This window comes from Thalassophryne amazonica, chromosome 16 (genome assembly GCF_902500255.1).
Source record: "Thalassophryne amazonica chromosome 16, fThaAma1.1, whole genome shotgun sequence".
Classification (NCBI taxonomy): Eukaryota; Metazoa; Chordata; class Actinopteri; order Batrachoidiformes; family Batrachoididae; genus Thalassophryne; species Thalassophryne amazonica.
In genome coordinates, this window is record NC_047118.1 from 22,428,368 (window position 1) to 22,447,119 (window position 18,752).

An 18,752-nucleotide genomic window follows, 5' to 3' on the forward strand; every position below is an offset into this window, starting at 1 on the left:
AAAAACCTCGAACCTGCAAGTCTGGTGAGTAAATCACATGTCAATCATAACCATCCACATCCAAATCCACATCCCAAGAAACTGCAGAGGAAAATTAGCAGTTACAAACGGCTCTGGTTTTCCTTGTTGGACAGGTTTCTTTCCTGTGCCATGAACAATACAGTGTATTTCGTAAGAAATCGTTTGCTCATGTGTTTTCAACTGAGTGATGACTGAATTGTGTTTACAGACGCATTTAGTGCTAATGGACTCTGCAGCTCTGCAAGCCCTCACCAGGCTCATCTTGCATTCAGAAACAGACCTGCATCATACATTGTGAGGCTCACGGGGTTAACTTTAAACCAGAGGTCTCAAACCGGTTCCAGAAAGGGCCAAGAGGGTGCAGGCTTTCTGTGCAACCACCCACTGCAGCAGGTGATTTCACTGATTAACTGATTCCACCTGCTCAAAGTGTCAGTGAAATCACCTGCTGCAGTGGGTGGTTGCACAGAAAGCCTGCACCCTCTTGGCCCTTTCTGGAACCGGTTTGAGACCTCTGCTTTAAACCTTTGACAGACTTGTGGCTTTTAAACTTTAAACCCCAAAAGTCTCAGCCATTCACAAGCAAAGATGGGGCGAGGATCACCACTTTGTGAACAACTGCATGAAAAATTAGTCCAACAGTTTAAGAACAATGTTTCTCAACATTCAATTGTAAGGAATTTAAGGATTCCATCATCTCCAGTCCATAATATAATCAGAAGATTCAGAGACTCTGGAGAACATTCTACACGTAAGCGGCAAGGCCGAAACCAACATTGAATGCCCATGACCTTTGATCCTCGGACAGCACTGCATTAAAAACCGACATCATTGTGTAAAGGATCTTACCACGTGAGCTCAGGAACACTTCGGAAAACCATTGTCAGTTAACACAGTTTGTCACTACATCTACAAGTGCAAGTTAAAACTCTACCATGTAAAGCAAAAGTCATACATCAACAACATCCAGAAACGCCGCCACCTTCTCGGCCCGAGCTCATTTGAAATGGATAGACGCAAAGTGGAAAAGTGTGCTGCGGTCTGATGAGTCCATATTCAAATTGTTTTTGGAATCATGGACGTGGTGTCCTCCGGACAAAATAGGAAAAAGACCATCCAGATTGTTACCAGCGCAAAGTTCAAAAGCCAGCATCTGTGATGGTATGGGAGTGTGTTAGTGCCCATGGCATGGGCAACTTATACATCTGTGATGGCACCATCAATGCTGAAAGGTACATCCAGGTTTTGGAGCAACATATGCTGCCATCCTTCTAACGTGTGTGTGTGTGTGTGTGTCATAAGGGAGTGGGCATCTGTGGATCACCTCATAATTTGCACTCATTCAGGGTTTGTTTGTGTTGTTGTCACAAGTATCGTTTGTCACAATACTTTTGTATTCCCTTACAAAAATATTTGCAAACCTTCTCCCCTTTCCTCACATTGTATTTCCTTACCAGTATTTGTATTTTCTCACAATACTTACTTGCTTAATCATCTGACTTTTGTGTCATGCACCACACAGTACATTGCTGATTTCTGGTAAGTTTTGCAAGGTAACACAAATCCTTTTGCAAGGGAACAAAAGCGTCCGTTCCAGAAAAAAAAGACAAAAACTTAAGGGGCTCTTTGGGTACAGAGCCAGAGAAAACAAATACTTCTTATGATTTATAGTTTTTTATTGGTTTTCTTATTGTCATTTATGAAACATGCATGATTCATAAAAGCTCCCCTGCCCCCAACACTGACCACTAATCTACAAGGTGTAATAGGAGAGTTCTTTCCCCCTCTAGCACAATTACCCCCAGAGTCCCAGCCAACAGAGTAAAGAACCACACGTGGGTTTGGCAAGTTCTATATTGAATGGACTAGATATATATTGCGGTAGTCCATTTGTTCTAGATTGTCAAATCACTTTACCTACTGTTGTCAGGGTGCTGCCATGTGAGGCATCCAACTTCACACCAGGAGCTTAGGGAACTGATGGGCTTTGAACCATAGAGTTTTTTCACATTGAGGAAAGCATGCTACCACTGCACTACCTTGCTCCACCCAGCAGTATGTAATGTCATACTGGAAGTGAAAGAAACTGCCAAAGCCAAAGTCTGAGCTCCACATTGACCAGCTGCAACATTAAAGTGATGACATGCATTATTATTATGTCAAGTCGAGTCAAGTCTGGCAGCATGAGCTGGTGTCACGTCACCACATCCACAACACCATGGAACCGCCTTGGGTCCTGGATGGTATCCACCCAAACAAACAACTGGTCCATCCCCACCCGTTGAAAGAAGCCATCTATCTGCCACAACCAGATGAAGCCAAAACGACCAAATTATAAAAGTTGACACTGTCTCACAATGCAAGTACAACCCCTGGTATATCAATAAATGCACAAGTTTACGTTGATATTTTGGACACTTTTCTTATCCCATCAATTGAAAGGCGTTTGGGGATGATGAAATCATTTTCAAGATGATAATGCATCTTGCCATAGAGCAAAAACTGTGAAAACATTCCTTGCAAAAAGACACATAGGGTCCAATGTCATGGCCTGCAAATAGTCCGGATCTTAATCCAACTGAAAATCTTTGGTGGAAGTTGAAGAAAATGGTCCATGACAAGGCTCCAAACCTGCAAAGCTGATCTGGCAACAGCAATCAGAGAACGTTGGAGCCAGAATGATGAAGAGTACTGTTTGTCACTCATTAGTCCATGCCTCAGAGACTGCAAGCTGTTATAAAAGCCAGAGGTGGTGCGACAAAATACTAGTGATGTGTTGGAGCGTTCTTTTGTTTTTCATGATTCCATAATTTTTTCCTCAGAACTGAGTGATTCCATATTTTTTTCCCTCTGCTTGGTCTAAAAAAGTAACCGTTACTGACTGCCACAATTTTTTTTCCCTGATTTCTTATAGTGTTTCTTAAAGCCAGAAAGTTGCCATTTGAAATGACTTTAGTTTGTGTCATGTCTGTGATCTGCTTTTTTTTCCTACAAAAATTAAACAACTGAATGAACAGTCTCCGAGGCTGGTGATTCCATAATTTTTGCCAGGGGTTGTACATACACGTCTAATAGCCGGTCCAGGATGTCAGTAAAAGCCTGGATCTTCGTCTTGATCCAGGACAACCCAGACATGCTGATTCCTGACGGAGCATCTCAAGTGCTGCAATCAGGGCAGCCATTGATTCTGTGAAGTCAAGGTCAGTAAATCTTTTCTTGCCACAAACCCACTTAAGTTGCTGGTCTCCACAACCCTATCCAATCCCAATAATAACTATAATGTAATCATATAATACATGACATACTGAATTGGGCTATTCTGTAAAATGGGCACTTTTATTGTTGGTACTGTTAGATAATATCTGTGCTAATTCTTTATTATATGTTAGCTATTAAGTATTTGTGTTATTGTTTGGAAGTTCTGAGAAATATGTTAAGTTTTACTCTGTCATGTGTCCAGGGGAGAGCACCCCCTGTTGGTGAGAGCCAGTAACATTAGAAATGTGAGACTAAACCACACCCACTGTTAACACCCACATTGTACAAAAGTGTTGTACAAGTTACTTCATGGGCCTTTCACAAGATGGACGCTGTCTGTGAGGGTCCCAAGCCTGGTTTCTAACGGACCTTTAATAAACTCAAAAGGAAGGAATACAATGGTTGGTTTTTGGTAAGGGGCAGAATTTTACATAAAAGAACCAGGTAGAAATAGCAGTACTAATAGTATCTTTTGATAGAGTACACTGCTTCCCAAAATGAAGATCTCCAGTTTCAGGCCACCCATTGTCCAAGAAACATAAAATTTACCAGACACACGTTTGTCATGCCGTTTTCTCATATGCCATGCCACGTGTGCTTTTATGTGCCTTGACCACTCTGACTCTGGCTTTGTGCATATGTATGTGAAACTCAGCTGGTTATACCTACTGTTGTACTTTTACTAGTATTAATACTTATACTTTAAAAGGTCTGAGTATTTCTTCCAACACTGGGTGGAACCAGAGAACCCGCCACCTCTTGCACAGAAATTCCAGCCACCAAGCCCCTGTGAACGAATGTTTCCTCTTATTCACAATTTAAAAAAAAATAATAATGAATGAATGAATTTATTTGGCACACAAACTCAACAATAACAAAAAACTGATACACAAGACAATTCCACGGTGACATGTGTGACCAAAAGGGGGTGAGCAGAAGCAAGCTTATAAACGCCCACCCCTTATATACATACATACTACTCATTACCAACCAATATAATAATAATAATAATAAAATACTGAAGCTAAAATGTCCGAGCTTCAGATATGCGCCTGAAAGCAGCACGGCTGCTGTGGATGGGTGTGTGACGTGCGCGCGCGTGAAGCAGCGCCTCACAAACAGAGGAGCAGCGGCGCGAGGAGGAGCTCGCGGGGTGTTTATTTATTTATTTTTTAAATACTTACGGAGTTCTGCCTTTATCAGTGGGCAGAAAAAGAGGAGCGTCCTCGCATGTCGGAGCTGATGGAAGCGACATGTAGACACGGCGGAGGACTTTGTCAGAGTTTCAGTAGAGAGGAGGAGGCGAAGTGAGAGCAACATGCTGACCTCCGTTCTGCTCCTGTTTCTGCTCCTCGTCGGACTTGTTGTGAGTCAGTATTCAAGCGACCAGTGCAGCTGGAAGGGAAGGTCAGCTCCTTAATTTAATATCAAACTCAATCACTGAAACAAACTGATTCTGACTGAAACCCTGTGACGTTTTAAAGCTGTCGGATATTACTAATCGTCGCGACACCGCTCTAAGCTAATGCATTTGTTGTTGTGAAAGAACGTTTTAAAACAGGTGTTTTTAATTTAGGGTGTGTTGGCCTTTATTGTACATTAACGTAGTGATTTGACAGCTCTGAAATAATTATTCATTGATTAGTCGATGGGTAAGATTATGCCTAATCAGTTAAGTTATTCATCCAGCAAAATTGTAAATTCTGAAATATAAATTAGGTTTTTTGTAGATGAAAATTGATTGAGCCTCAAATAACAATGGACAACAATCAATTAGTCATTTTACATCGTTAAAAAGAGGAATGCCAAACTTGGTTAAGACTTCTGTTAAAATGTGAAATTTATTCCATTTTGGCTGTTAAATACTACTTCTGCCAAGGAGTTGATGTTTTCAGCATGTTTGTTAGTGTATCTCAGATGACAAAAACAAGCTTCAGCAAAATTTGGTTGAGAGGTAGGATTTGGGTCAAGAAAAAGTTGATACAATTTGAACTAGTTGTATATCCAGAATCGTTTTTTAATTAATGTTTTTATATCTCGTCCAATGATTCCCATGTTATTGGTATTTTGTGGAAATTGTGCTCCCACCTATAGTTAAGGACAAGCTGTATTACCTCTAGTAGAAATTTTAACATTGCTGAATTTTTGACTGTTGGCTTAACCTCTGATTTCCAATTTGGGGTCTGAGATCCCCCTAGGGGGCTACCAAAGATCACAGAGGGTCTGAGAGTCTGGTCTAAGGTTGTCAAAATTAGAATGCTCATGTATAAACTCATCATAACTCAGTTACTGGATAATCAATTAAAAGATGACTGATTTTCCTTTGGGCCAAAGAGAAAAGGGGACAAAATAATTAGATATGTATGGGTTAATTTTTGTCAAAAACATCCAGAAATACAAAAATTACAGTCCATCACTTTGGGTGTGTGTGCCAGCCTTTCTGAGAAACAAATGGAGGTCTCCAAGAAATAAAGGTTGGGAACCATCAGCCTCAACAACCCCCCCCCCACCCCCCCCCCCCCAAAAAAAAAAACCCTTGTGAAAGTGTCACTTTTGTCTACAGGAAATTCCTGTGTGCATGTTGACTAATTTTCTGAGACTAAACATTACAAATATTAAATGTATTAGTCATTGGGTGCAGCTGCATGGTTGTTACATTCTGTATTGCATTAATGTTTGGAGTTTGAAGTATTTGTTAATAACTGGGAAATTATTTAAAACATTCTCCTCATATATTAAAACACTACTTTTTTAAGTAATAATTGATTAAAATCTCTATTTGCAGTTTTAGATCATGTGGCACACATATTTGGTACATTTGTGCTGGAGGGTTCTAACGCAAGTATTTAAACAAACAAACAAAAAAAAAGTCCAAAATCTAGTCTGCAAATCTCATTTAGATTCATACTTTGCTTTAAATTAAGTTTAGTTGCACAAGGAAATGCATAGTGTGTCCACATTGTTCCATGGCTTTTTAATATTTTCATCTAGGTTTTCAATAACTTTCATCAGATTTTAAACTTCAGGCAGAACCCTCTGGAAAGTTTCACCTCCCACCAAACATCTGCTGAAATGTGTTTTGCACGAGTGGCGGTGCCTCAAAAAGTGTGGTTTTGTTTTTCATCCTGCAGTTGGGGGGCGGCAGGCATGTCTCAAGTGCTTTGAGCTCATAACCAGTAATGTGCTGTTCATTAGTGAGACCCTTGGCTAATCTCCTTTAATTGTGTGCAGAAATGAATGAAGTTAGAAAGGACTTAATTAGAGGCATGCAGAGGAGAGGCTGATTACGGGACTCTAGCATATGCTCGGCATGTGCCATGGCTTGCTTCAAATCTGAGGCAAATTTGAATTTCAGCATCTCATTTTCAGGAAACTGGGTGTTTCTCTTTGAGAGTCAAACCGCTACTTTGGGCATACTCCTGCTGGTAGAATGCTGATGGCTTCCTGCCTTTGGCTTTGCCACAGAATGACTGACAGACTGCAGTTTTCAATCCCTGACCAGACATTAAGTTCTGGAGAGAGTCATTTGGTCACACTGGCGCCAAGGCCGAAGTGTTGCCCGGGAAAGTCTCTTCCAGTCTCCTTGGTGGCCTGAAAGCAAGGGGAGGTTGGGTGTGTGACCTGCATTTGCACTTGTATGCAGCAGGCCCAGCTACTGTTGCTGCTGTTTTATGCCCAGAAGCCCCTGTGTCCCTCCATTCATCCACTTCTGCTTCCAAACTATTTCCAAAGGCAGCCTGCCAGTGGTGCATTTAGCCAAGGCTCCAGGAGGCAACAATGTGTTGGTGGGAGTGTGTGATGGAGTTGAGTCATTTGCCTGCTGTGGCTCGTGACTGGTCATGCAGCCAGCCTTGGGTGCAAACGGCCCGTAATGCTTTGGGAGGAATGCTGTAATGTCTTTACAGTCAGCCAGAGGTCTTCATCCTGGTCAACTAGTGCCGAATGCCCAGAAAAATCATGTGCAAACATCGGGCATCTCTGCCATTTAAACAAAGGATTACTACATGAATGTGCAACAGATGTGTAAAAGAAACCCTTCTGATTCTTGACAGCAAAACGTTTTGCCTTTGCATGGTTGAGTTTGTTGATTTGTGTTCTCCTGTTTCCTCCAGTGGTCTGACCCATGAAGGACACACGAGGGACGTGGAACAGGTGTATTTGCGTTGCTCCCAAGGCTCTCTGGAGTGGCTTTACCCAACAGGAGCAATCATCGTCAACCTGCGCCCCAACACAGTGTCCACGCCACCGCCCGGCTTCCCATTTGCATCAAAACCTCCACAGACTCCAGCGGTACCAACATCTACCTGGACCGTAACGGAAGGCTGCGGTTACTGCTGCGCGAAGAGGATCAAGCTCAGGGCAAGTTCATTGCTTTGGCATCCAGGAGGGGGCGCTCTTCATTGAGGCTGTTCGCACATGGACATCAGCCGCAGGATCACAGTGTTTCAGTACGAGCTTTTCAGCGACAGGCTGGGACCACAGGCACATTTATTGAGTGGTAGATACAGTTTGACACGTCACCTGTGGAATCTATACGTTCTTTAAGGAATAATTTGTAAATATCTTTTGAGTTCTCTGTAGGAATTGTTGCTTTGTCCCTGATGTGTTTGTGTGCTCTGCTCTAAATGGAGCCATCTACTGCTGGAAACTTTTTTTTTCCCATGCTAGACTCCAACCATAGGCCTAAAACTGAAACCTCCCAGCATTACTTCCCCATTCAATATTGATTATGGAAAAAATGTAATATATTGCGGAAATTTCACAGCGGTTAGCTCAACAATTAAAACCCAGGCCACTAAAGCATTTCTTTTTTTCTTATTTTTTTAGACTCACATCATCTTATTGCAGCTGTGTTCACATGGAGGCTGTGTACAAGTACTCAGAGTTGACCGAAGTATATTCAAAGTGGCTGTTTCTGAATGACTTGAATGCGGAGGAGCAACCAGAGGGCCTCTCTAGAAAAACAGCCTTCTATTTTCACACTGCGTATACCTGCCAAACCTGCACAGTTTCAAGCTGTGCAAATGGGCTGGCAACTGTTTTTTTCTTTCTTTGTTTCTTTCTTCTTTTTTTTTCCATCCAAAGCAAAATATGAGCAGCGTTGGCCCCAAATCTGTTTTCATGGCTCTCTGGGTTCACGTGTTCACATCCTGCATCACTGTCTGGCACCACGGAGAGTGGGGAGGGTTGTTTTTGTCCACGCTCGCGTGTTGGGCTCAGGACCTCTGTGGTGCTGTGATGTGGCCTGAGATAGCGCTGGGATGAGTCACAAAGAAGGCTCTCGTGTCATTTGGAGCCCGGCTCGGTGGATTTATTGTTCTTGCTCTGTCACTTTGTGTCATTTTTTTTTTTTTTCTGTTTCTTCTTACTGACCCGCAGTGTTGGGATTGAGTTGCTTGCCATCAAGTAGGAATGTATCTCCAACCAGATGTTGCCAGATGTTGGGAGGACCTTCTGACTGCGTGTACTCTTTAATCCCTTTCTGTGTTTTTTTTCTGTTGCACTCTGCTCACTTATTACTTCTCCCTTTCTCCACTATTTCCTACTTCTCCATTGCTTTCTTGTCTATTCATCATTCTTCTGTTTTCCTTTTCATTCCTCTACCCTCAATATATCTCTCTCTCTCCTCCCAGCTGTTTGATGTGGCATCGGTCTGTGCTGAGATGTATTAGCGAGTTGTGCTTCATTACAGTGGAATGTATCGGGGCCCAGATGTTGCAGGGACTCGATCCTGTGTTCCGCTCCCCCTTATCCCTCTGTGCGCAGTGAAGTGGTTCTGATCAGAGTGGCTCTGTGTGTGCGCAAGCCACCGAGAGACGATGACTTGGCTCTGGGCCCATTCCCGTGGTTCTGTTTCATGTCAGACACGTGAGCCCTGCTCAGTCTGCTTTGGAGGAAGCGGAACACACCCCCGGGTTTAGGCCTGGGCTGGCTGCTCTGTCTGATGCTGTAGCTGCACACGGGCTCACTTCAAAGAGCCTTTGCACTCGGCTCGGGGCGAGGTCAGCCGCTCTGAAGTCTCCCAGCTTTCCAGCTGTTGTTAAAGCAGTCTGAGCTTGTGGCTGTTTGACCTTTGAACTTTCTAGCGGAGCAGCAGAGCCTTGTGTCGCTACACGAGTTGACCAAAAACGTGCTAAAAATAATGCCTACTCCTTGAGGAGATAGATGGCATAAGTGCAGAAGTTTTAGACTTGTGATTCGACCACACTAAGGCAATTTTCAGTGCACCAAAACCCAACTGACACTTTTAGTGATTTCCTTCAGTCAGATAAGGGTGTGGCACCCACCAGTGCCAAGTGAGCATCCTTCCCTCAATCCCCACGCAGCGCCGGCCACTAAATCAAGAAACCACAGCAGAGCCACGGCTAGTTGAGGCCCAGCCACAGGCCCACCTGAGTCAACTAATCACTGACCTGACGGCTCTCGTTTAGGACCCTTTCTCCCGCTGTAAAACAGTCTGGAGGACAGAGCAAGTTGAGTTGCTGCTCTGCAGCGACAAGTCAAAGGTGAAATCTTGTCTGGAGCAGGTTTGGGTCATTGAATTCACATTATTCAGCTATTTGCCCTCTAATTACTCACATTGTCCTCTCAATGCCTGACAGCTGTGTTTTTGGTTTTGTTTTAAAAGAATGACTATGTACCATGCACATTTGACACTTAATGTCATAGTTATGGCAGCCCCGTTGGAGATGCAACATCTCCAGATCTCCTTTTCCTATTATTTATGACAACGAGCAGCGTACACGCTAGCACACATAGGTCTGCTGGAACTCGACCTACTTCCCAGATGCCGTGAATGTTTATAGGAACATCCCTGTAATCGGCTTTCTCAGACATTTAATTCAGTGACAGTGTTGGCCGCAATGATCTTCTCTTTCCTTCTTAAGGACTTGAACCTTCACTGGACCTTGTCTGTAGAGAACAAAGCCAACAAAGTCTGTACCTCCTCATCGGCCCATCTGTCGCCTCTGCTATTCATCTGTTTTGATTCTGTTCTTGACACCTGTTGTCATGTTCTCTTGCGTGAGTTAACAGAGTGAAACGCTGCCCAACAGTTTTTCAAAACCACTTACCCACCACAGAGCAGGGACTTGTCTCATCCCAGAAAAAGGCCCCAAAAATTATGTTTCAGAGGTGGTCCCTGTGGTGGAGATGCATGCAACGATGTCCGACCCACTGAAGTGGCCCTCAGAAATGTGCTGATACAGAGACTGACTAGCCTTTTATTAATTAATGCAACATTTACTTTTTTCTTCATTTTCACTTGGGTATTGTTCATGAATCATAACTGTGTGATTCTTGTTCATTCTCTTGTGTTGGATTATGTTTCAACACTAAACGGGACAAATTAACTGGAATGTTATGGTAAATAGTTGGAGTTGGTAATGTAATTTGACGTCATTTAGCACACAGCATGACGTCTCCTTTTGATGCAGAATCTGGAACAAAGTTTCAGAACATGGGTCTTGCAAAAAGTTTTGAAATGCTCCAAACTGTCACTAATTTGCAGTACTGACGTTTTTTATTTTTTTGTCCCCCGGTACTAGGGGAGCTATGACCACTACCTTTACCCCCCCCCCCCCCCCCCCCCCATGACTAAACCAAACCAACTTTTTTAGGTTCCTTAGATGACCCCAAAACACAATCAGGATGTTCCTAAAAATACAATAGAAACTGGTCTCAAGCCAGTTATCCAAGATGGTGTCCAAGATGGCTGCCAAAATAGGGTTTTTCACTGAAACACCTTTAAACAACATATAAACAACTTAAATATCACAGAGATTCAATGATGAGGGTCTATTGGTGGCCATTTTGGACACCATTTTGAATCTTAAACCCATGAATGAATTTAGTTTAGGCACAAATGACTTTGCTGTGAACTGCTTCCCATTGAATCTCACGCAGTGGCAGGTAGTTGTTATATAATTTTCCATAATCCATCCAGCATCACTAATGATTTAGCAAGTAGAAGACGTGTCGATGTAATACTACACAGTCAAAACAAAGTTATGTTTGGGATTAGTCTGGTGCATCAAATTTAACCAGTCACTGTCTGGGCGCCATGGTGACTTAGTGGTTAGTTAGTTGACCTGGTCCTTTCTGTGTAGAGTTTTCATGTTTCCCCATGTTTGCATGGATTCCTTCTGGGTGCTCCGGCTTCCTCCCACTTCCAAAGACATGCGCCCTGCAGTAGACTGGTGGCCTGTCCTGGGTGTACCCCACCTCTCGCCCAGTGAGTACTGAAATAGGCTTCAGAGATTCAATTCCCCAACCAGACTGGAACATCACTAAGGTGCTCTTAAGCAAGGAACTTATTCCCCAAGTTCCTGGTGTGCGGTTGAGCATCTTGCATGGCAGCACTGTGACACTGGTGTGCAAGTGTGAGGCATCATCGTGAAGTGCTTTGAGCACATATATCAGCTGGGAAAGTGTGATAAAATGCAGTCCATTTACTGTCTGACGTAAAAGCCAAAGTTTGCAGCACAAATCTTGTGTGGGGAACACTTTGTCTCATGCGGCTGGTTTCAACCAGTTTCCTCTCAAAGTGTTGCTTAACTGAAAAGTTGCTGATTCATGTGTCAAGATTTTTATCATGTTGCAAGACCAAGAGGACACAGAGAGAGAGATCAAACCTACCCCTGAAATTTGGCCACATTCTCATCAGTCCTCTGTCTTTGTTTTTTTTTTTTCCCCACTTAGCACCCTGTAAGCCGTGCACGGATGCCGAGATGCTTCTGGCAGTCTGTACAAATGACTTTGGTAAGCTACAGCGCTCGTTTTGGAGTGTTTGTTAGTTAAAATGAAAATGCCACTTCATGCTGTTTCTAGTATTGATCCTGTCTCTCTGGTGTCTCCAGTGGCACGGGGCAGCATCAAGAAGGTGGAGCAGGAGGAGGAGCGCTCATCAGTCACGGTGGAGATCAGTCGCGTGTACAGACAGAAGATCCATGTCTTTGTACCTACCGCAGTGAGGACACGGAGCTGGTTCGGCCACATTAAGATGCCCCTCCAATGTGGCGTCAGGTCTGCTGAGGGGGACTTTCTCTTCACAGGGACAGTGAGGTTTGGGGAAGCCTGGATGGGCTGCGCCCCACGTTACAAAGACTTTCTACAACTGTATCGTGAGGCGCAGCAGCAGGGGATCAACCCTTGTCATGTGGACACTGACTAATTGAGCTACCTGCTCACCCTGGGAAGTGGGACAAGCCCTCACTGAGGGGGGAAACAAGACAAACCAAGTGATCGTGCTGAGGAGGAACAAACCTGCACTCGGCCCGAAAGACAGACTGGTGCAGTCGTGCCGACTCGCTCTCTCTCCTGGTGTCTCATGAATCTTTGGAGATGGAGAATGGAGCTCCAACATGTTGCCAAGCAGCATGATAATTGGACTCTGTTCCCAAAGTTGAACTTGATGAAAGTGAAATGTCTGAAAGTCTCGGAGATGAGGAACGCCAAGGTTTTACATGTAGCAGTTTTTATTTGTATAAAATGTGAATGAATGTTGTATATGTTGAAGCACATGGTTTGTAAAAAGTTTGATGTACAGTTTTGAATCTATTTCTTATGACAGAAATGTATAAAGTTGAAAGCTTCTTTTTTTTTTTTACATTTTGATAAATGATTGACAATTTAATGCCCAAGTTTAAATGCCTGTGATTTTCAGGCATTATGCAGTGCATCCGGAACGTATTCACAGCACTTCACTTTTTCCACTTTTTATGTTCGAGCCTTATTCCAAAATGGAGTAAATTCATTTTTCCTGTAAAATTCTACTCACAACACCCCATAAGGACACATGAAAAAAAAATTTTTTTTTGCAACTTTTTATATATATATATACATATATACGCAACACTTTTGGTTTTGCTCCCATTTTGTATGAGATGAACTCAAAGATCTAAAACTTTTTCCACATACACAATATCATCATTTCCCTCAAATATTGTTCACAAACCAGTCTAAATCTGTGATAGTGAGCACTTCTCCTTTGCTGAGTAAGCCATCCCACCTCACAGGTGTGCCATATCAAGATGCTGATTAGACACCATGATTAGTGCACAGGTGTGCCTTAGACTGCCCACAATAAAAGGCCACTCTGAAAGGTGCAGTTTTGTTTGTTGGGGGGGGAGATAGGGTGTGACCACCATTTGCCTCATGCAGTGCAACACATCTCCTTCGCATAGAGCTGATCAGGTTGTCAATTGTGGCCTGTGGAATGTTGGTCCACTCCTCTTCAATGGCTGTGCGAAGTTGCTGGATATTGGCAGGAACTGGTACATGCTGTTGTAACGCCGGTCCAAACTGAGTTCGGCAGCTATGAGCTTTGACCTTTCAAGGTCACCCAAGGCCACAGGTCATGTGACCACAAGATAGGTCTTGTATGAGATCATGGGTGTATCTTTAACCCAGCGGTGCCCATCATTTTCTTTGAGGCTCCGCCAATTATATCTAATAAAGGCTTAGCCCCGCCCCCTACACCTACATGCAGCCCACCCACAAGAATTTTTTTTTCCTCAAAAATTAACTTCACACACTAACTTTATTATAGTTTACCACAAGTTGTCACTTTGGTTCATTCAAAGGAGAAAAGTATCTTTTTAAATAACAGCAATTGTCAAGTTGGTGTGTTTTGATGACTTTATTTAACTTGTCATTTCCAATTTTGACAACCTCAAGGCAGACAAAACCTCATAACCACCCTCTTTACCAACCCCTCAGGGGGGCTTGGACCTCAGGCTGGGAACCACAGCTTTCCTCACATCCTGAGAAAAGTCATTCTCAGTATCTCCTCTGTAGTATTAGGACACAGTGATGTCACCTCTGTACGCCAACACAATCCAGCTGAGTGAAGGTGGTTTAAAAAATTATTAGCCATTAAGGAATTACAGCCCATTTTATACACAGACCCTCACTGTACAAACTAACATAATTATCAATATGTTGTCTTGGATGAAAATCATGAAAATTGTGTTGATGTGGAACTGTTTTTGTTTTGTTTTGTTTGCCATTATCATTCTGCACTGTCAATCATAATGATAATACTCTTGGTTTTATCTATCTAAACAATCTTGTTCCACATGTGAAGGCTTTTTGATGTTTTCTGGCAAAACTCAAATCTGGCCTTCCTGTTCTTGAGTGTTCCCAGTAGTCTGCACCTCATTGTAAGCCCTCTGGATCTTTACTCATGAAAGCACCTTTTATTTGTAGACTTTGATAATAATATGACAACCTCATCCAGAGTGTTCTTGACTTGGGTACATGTTCTGAAAGACTTCATCAAGGAAAGAGGTCTGCCATTGTCCACTTTGGTTTCGGAGTTCTTCCAGGTCTTTTGGTCTGTTATCTGCTAGACAGGTATGTTTTTATTATTATTATTATTATTATTATTATTATTTATTTATTATTTTCAGAATAATTATGGCCTTCTTCACCTACATCAGCACCTCTTTGCATCTCAACTCATGCTGAGGGATCTAATGAACAGCTACCAAAAAAGAAACAACACTTGGAATCCACTCCAGACTTTTTAGCTTTTTTTCCAGGAAATAATGAGGAGAAAACCACAACCTCATCCCATAAATGCTTGCTAGTCAATTGTCCGTTTACTTACGGCTTCTGCAGACTGACTGGAATGCAATATTTTTTGTTATACCCTATGAAGTAACGCTGGAAGTCATGATCACATCTTAATGCAAAATTACAAAAAGACTCACTGTTCAAATACTGTGTCAGCCTCTGGGCGCAAATTTTCATCTTGTGTTTTAAAAGATTTTCTCAAAATCAAATTCCTCTGTTTTTCATTGATCCTCAATCATTGCACCAACATTTGTTCAAACTGGTTCAAAACTCTTCAAGTTATTTTGTTCACAGATGGACACACACCACCAAAAAACTATACCCCTGCATGAGCTCCAATACATGAGTGAAAATATTTGAATTTTTTTTTAATTGTGCCTACGTAACTCCCCAGCAACATTTTTAAAAGATGTTTCTACACCAAGATATCTGAGTCCTTTCATTTAACTTAAATAAACCTAAATAATTTTCACAGGCATTCGATCACCTGTAAACACGAATGTCAGCAGTTTGTGAATCAGCAGACGGTGCAAGTGAAGAAGAATGAACACGTCGCCGGCGGAAGTCTGACTTCCCAAAAATCAAGCTTGTGCTACCAGCAGAATGAGACGCTTTCAGAGAGGTGCCAGAGGATCTTAAAGACTCCTCTGTTCTGGCGTTCAGAGAAGCAGATCACTGGGTCACAAGCTCCATAAATAATCATCACATTATAGTGTACCATCAAAATTGACTATTTCATAGCTTCTCCACACTTTGATGACTGATTTTGCACATGGTAACATAAAAAACTGTGCATGCACACGATACAGTGCATCCGGAAAGTATTCACAGCACTTCACTTTTTCCACATTTTATGTTACAGCCTCATTCCAAAATGGAGTAAATTCATTGTCCCCCTCAACTTCTACTCACAACTCCCCAGTTAATTAAAAATGAGCAAATATTTGCACAAAAACAAAAAGTCTATCAGTTTGAACATTAAATATCTTGTCTTTGTGGTGTATTCAACTGAATATAGGTTTAGAGGATTTGCAAATCATTGTATTTTGTTGTATTTACATTTCACACAACATCCCAAATTCACTGGAATGGGGTTGTATGTTTGTGTTCACACCCTTTGCTCAATACTTTGTGATGCACCTTGGCACCAATTACAGCCTCAGGTCTTCTTGAATATGATGCCACAAGCTTGGTACACCTATCTTTGGGCAGTTTTTCCCATTCGTCTTTGAAGCACCTCTCAAGCTCCATCAGATTGGATGGGAGCGTCGGTGCACAGCCATTTTCAGATCTCTCCAGAGATGTTCAATTGGATTCAGGTCTGGGCACTGGCTGGGTCACTCAAGGACATTCACAGAGTTGTCCTGAAGTCACTCCTTTGATATCTTGGCTTGCTTAGTCCATTTTTCAGCAGTAAAAATGACCCTATCACTCCAGTCTCTGTACATTGCTGCATTCACCTTTCCCTCAATCCTGACTAGTCTCCCAGTGATGCTGCCACCACCATGCTTCACATCTCCAAACATAACATTCTCTTCATTTCTCCAAACATGACACCTGGCATTCATGCCAAAGAATTCAATCTTTTTTCATCAGAACAGAGAATTTTGTTCCTCATGGTCTGAGAGTCCTTCAGGTGCCTTTTGGCAAACTCCAGGTGGGCTGCCATGTGCCTTTTACTAAGGAGTGACTTCTTTCTGGCCACTTTACCATACAGGCCTGACTGGTGCTGCAGAGATGGTTGTCCTTCTGGAAGGTTCTCTTCTCTCCACAGAGGAATGCTGGAGCTCTGACAAAATGACCATTGGGTTCTTGGTCACCTCCCTGAGTAAGGCCCTTCTCCCCCAATCACTCAGTTTAGATGGGCTGCCAGCCCTAGGAAGAGTCCTGGTGAATCTGAACTTCTTCCATTTACGGATGAAGGAGTGCACGGTGCTCATTGGGACCTTCAAAGCAGCAGAAATGTTTCTGTAACCTTCCCCACATTTGTGCCTCGAGACAATCCTGCCTCAGAGGTCTACAGACAATTCCTTTGACTTCATGCTTGGTTTGTGCTCTGACATGCACTGTCAACTGTGGGATCTTATATGTAGACAGGTGTGTGCATTTCCCAATTATATCAATCAACTAAATTTACCCCAGGTGGACTCCAATTAAGCTGTAGAAACATCTCAAGGATGATCTCTCTGCAGCTTCTCTCCCCGTGCCATCCCCTCATTACCCCATCCCCGTAAAGACGGTGCCTGCTCCCAGACTACCAATAACCAACAAAAATCTATTTAAGCATAAAAATTCAAAAAGAAAAAATAATATAGCACCTTCAACTGCACCACAGACTAAAACAGTTAAATGTGGTCTATTAAACATTAGGTCTCTCTCTTCTAAGTCCCTGTTGGTAAATGATATATAATTGATCAACATATTGATTTATTCTGCCTTACAGAAACCTGGTTACAGCAGGATGAATATGTTAGTTTAAATGAGTCAACACCCCCGAGTCACACTAACTGTCAGAATGCTCGTAGCACGGGCCGGGGCAGAGGATTAGCAGCAATCTTCCATTCCAGCTTATTAATTAATCAAAAACCCAGACAGAGCTTTAATTCATTTGAAAGCTTGACTCTTAGTCTTGTCCATCCAAATTGGAAGTCCCAAAAACCAGTTTTATTTGTTATTATCTATCGTCCACCTGGTCGTTACTGTGAGTTTCTCTGTGAATTTTCGGACCTTTTGTCTGACTTAGTGCTTAGCTCAGATAAGATAATTATAGTGGGCGATTTTAACATCCACACAGATGCTGAGAATGACAGCCTCAACACTGCATTTAATCTATTATTAGACTCTATTGGCTTTGCTCAAAATGTAAATGAGTCCACCCACCACTTTAATCATATCTTAGATCTTGTTCTGACTTATGGTATGGAAATAGAAGACTTAACAGTATTCCCTGAAAACTCCCTTCTGTCTGATCATTTCTTAATAACATTTACATTTACTCTGATGGACTACCCAGTAGTGGGGAATAAGTTTCATTACACTAGACGTCTTTCAGAAAGCGCTGTAACTAGGTTTAAGGATATGATTCCTTCTTTATGTTCTCTAATGCCATATACTAACATAGTGCAGAGTAGCTACCTAAACTCTGTAAGTGAGATAGAGTATCTCGTCAATAGTTTTACATCCTCATTGAAGACAACTTTGGATGCTGTAGCTCCTCTAAAAAGAGAGCTTTAAATCAGAAGTGCCTGACTCCGTGGTATAACTCACAAACTCGTAGCTTAAAGCAGATAACCCGTAAGTTGGAGAGGAAATGGCGTCTCACTCATTTAGAAGATCTTCACTTAGCCTGGAAAAAGAGTCTGTTGCCCTATAAAAAAGCCCTCTGTAAAGCTAGGACATCTTTCTACTCATCACTAATTGAAGAAAATAAGAACAACCCAAGGTTTCTTTTCAGCACTGTAGCCAGGCTGACAAAGAGTCAGAGCTCTATTGAGCTGAGTATTCCATTAACTTTAACTAGTAATGACTTCATGACTTTCTATGCTAACAAAATTTTAACTATTAGAGAAAAAATTACTCATAACCATCCCAAAGACGTATCGTTATCTTTGGCTGCTTTTAGTGATGCCGGTATTTGGTTAGACTCTTTCTCTCCGATTGTTCTGTCTGAGTTATTTTCATTAGTTACTTCATCCAAACCATCAACATGTTTATTAGACCCCATTCCTACCAGGCTGCTCAAGGAAGCCCTACCATTATTTAATGCTTCGATCTTAAATATGATCAATCTATCTTTGTTAGTTGGCTATGTACCACAGGCTTTAAGGTGGCAGTAATTAAACCATTACTTAAAAAGCCATCACTTGACCCAGCTATCTTAGCTAATTATAGGCCAA

At 42.2% G+C, this 18,752-nt stretch overlaps 1 protein-coding gene across 1 annotated transcript; it reads left to right on the forward strand.

Annotated features, from left to right (window-relative positions):
• The first annotated feature begins 4,471 nt into the window (after positions 1-4,471).
• LOC117528253 (meteorin-like protein) lies at positions 4,472-12,885 on the forward strand. The gene is given in 7 exon segments (XM_034190856.1): positions 4,472-4,686; positions 7,392-7,518; positions 7,521-7,626; positions 7,629-7,688; positions 7,691-7,777; positions 11,980-12,039; positions 12,138-12,885. Coding segments are annotated over 7 exon segments (843 nt in total). The 5' UTR covers positions 4,472-4,597; the 3' UTR covers positions 12,452-12,885.
• The last annotated feature ends 5,867 nt before the right edge of the window (positions 12,886-18,752 follow it).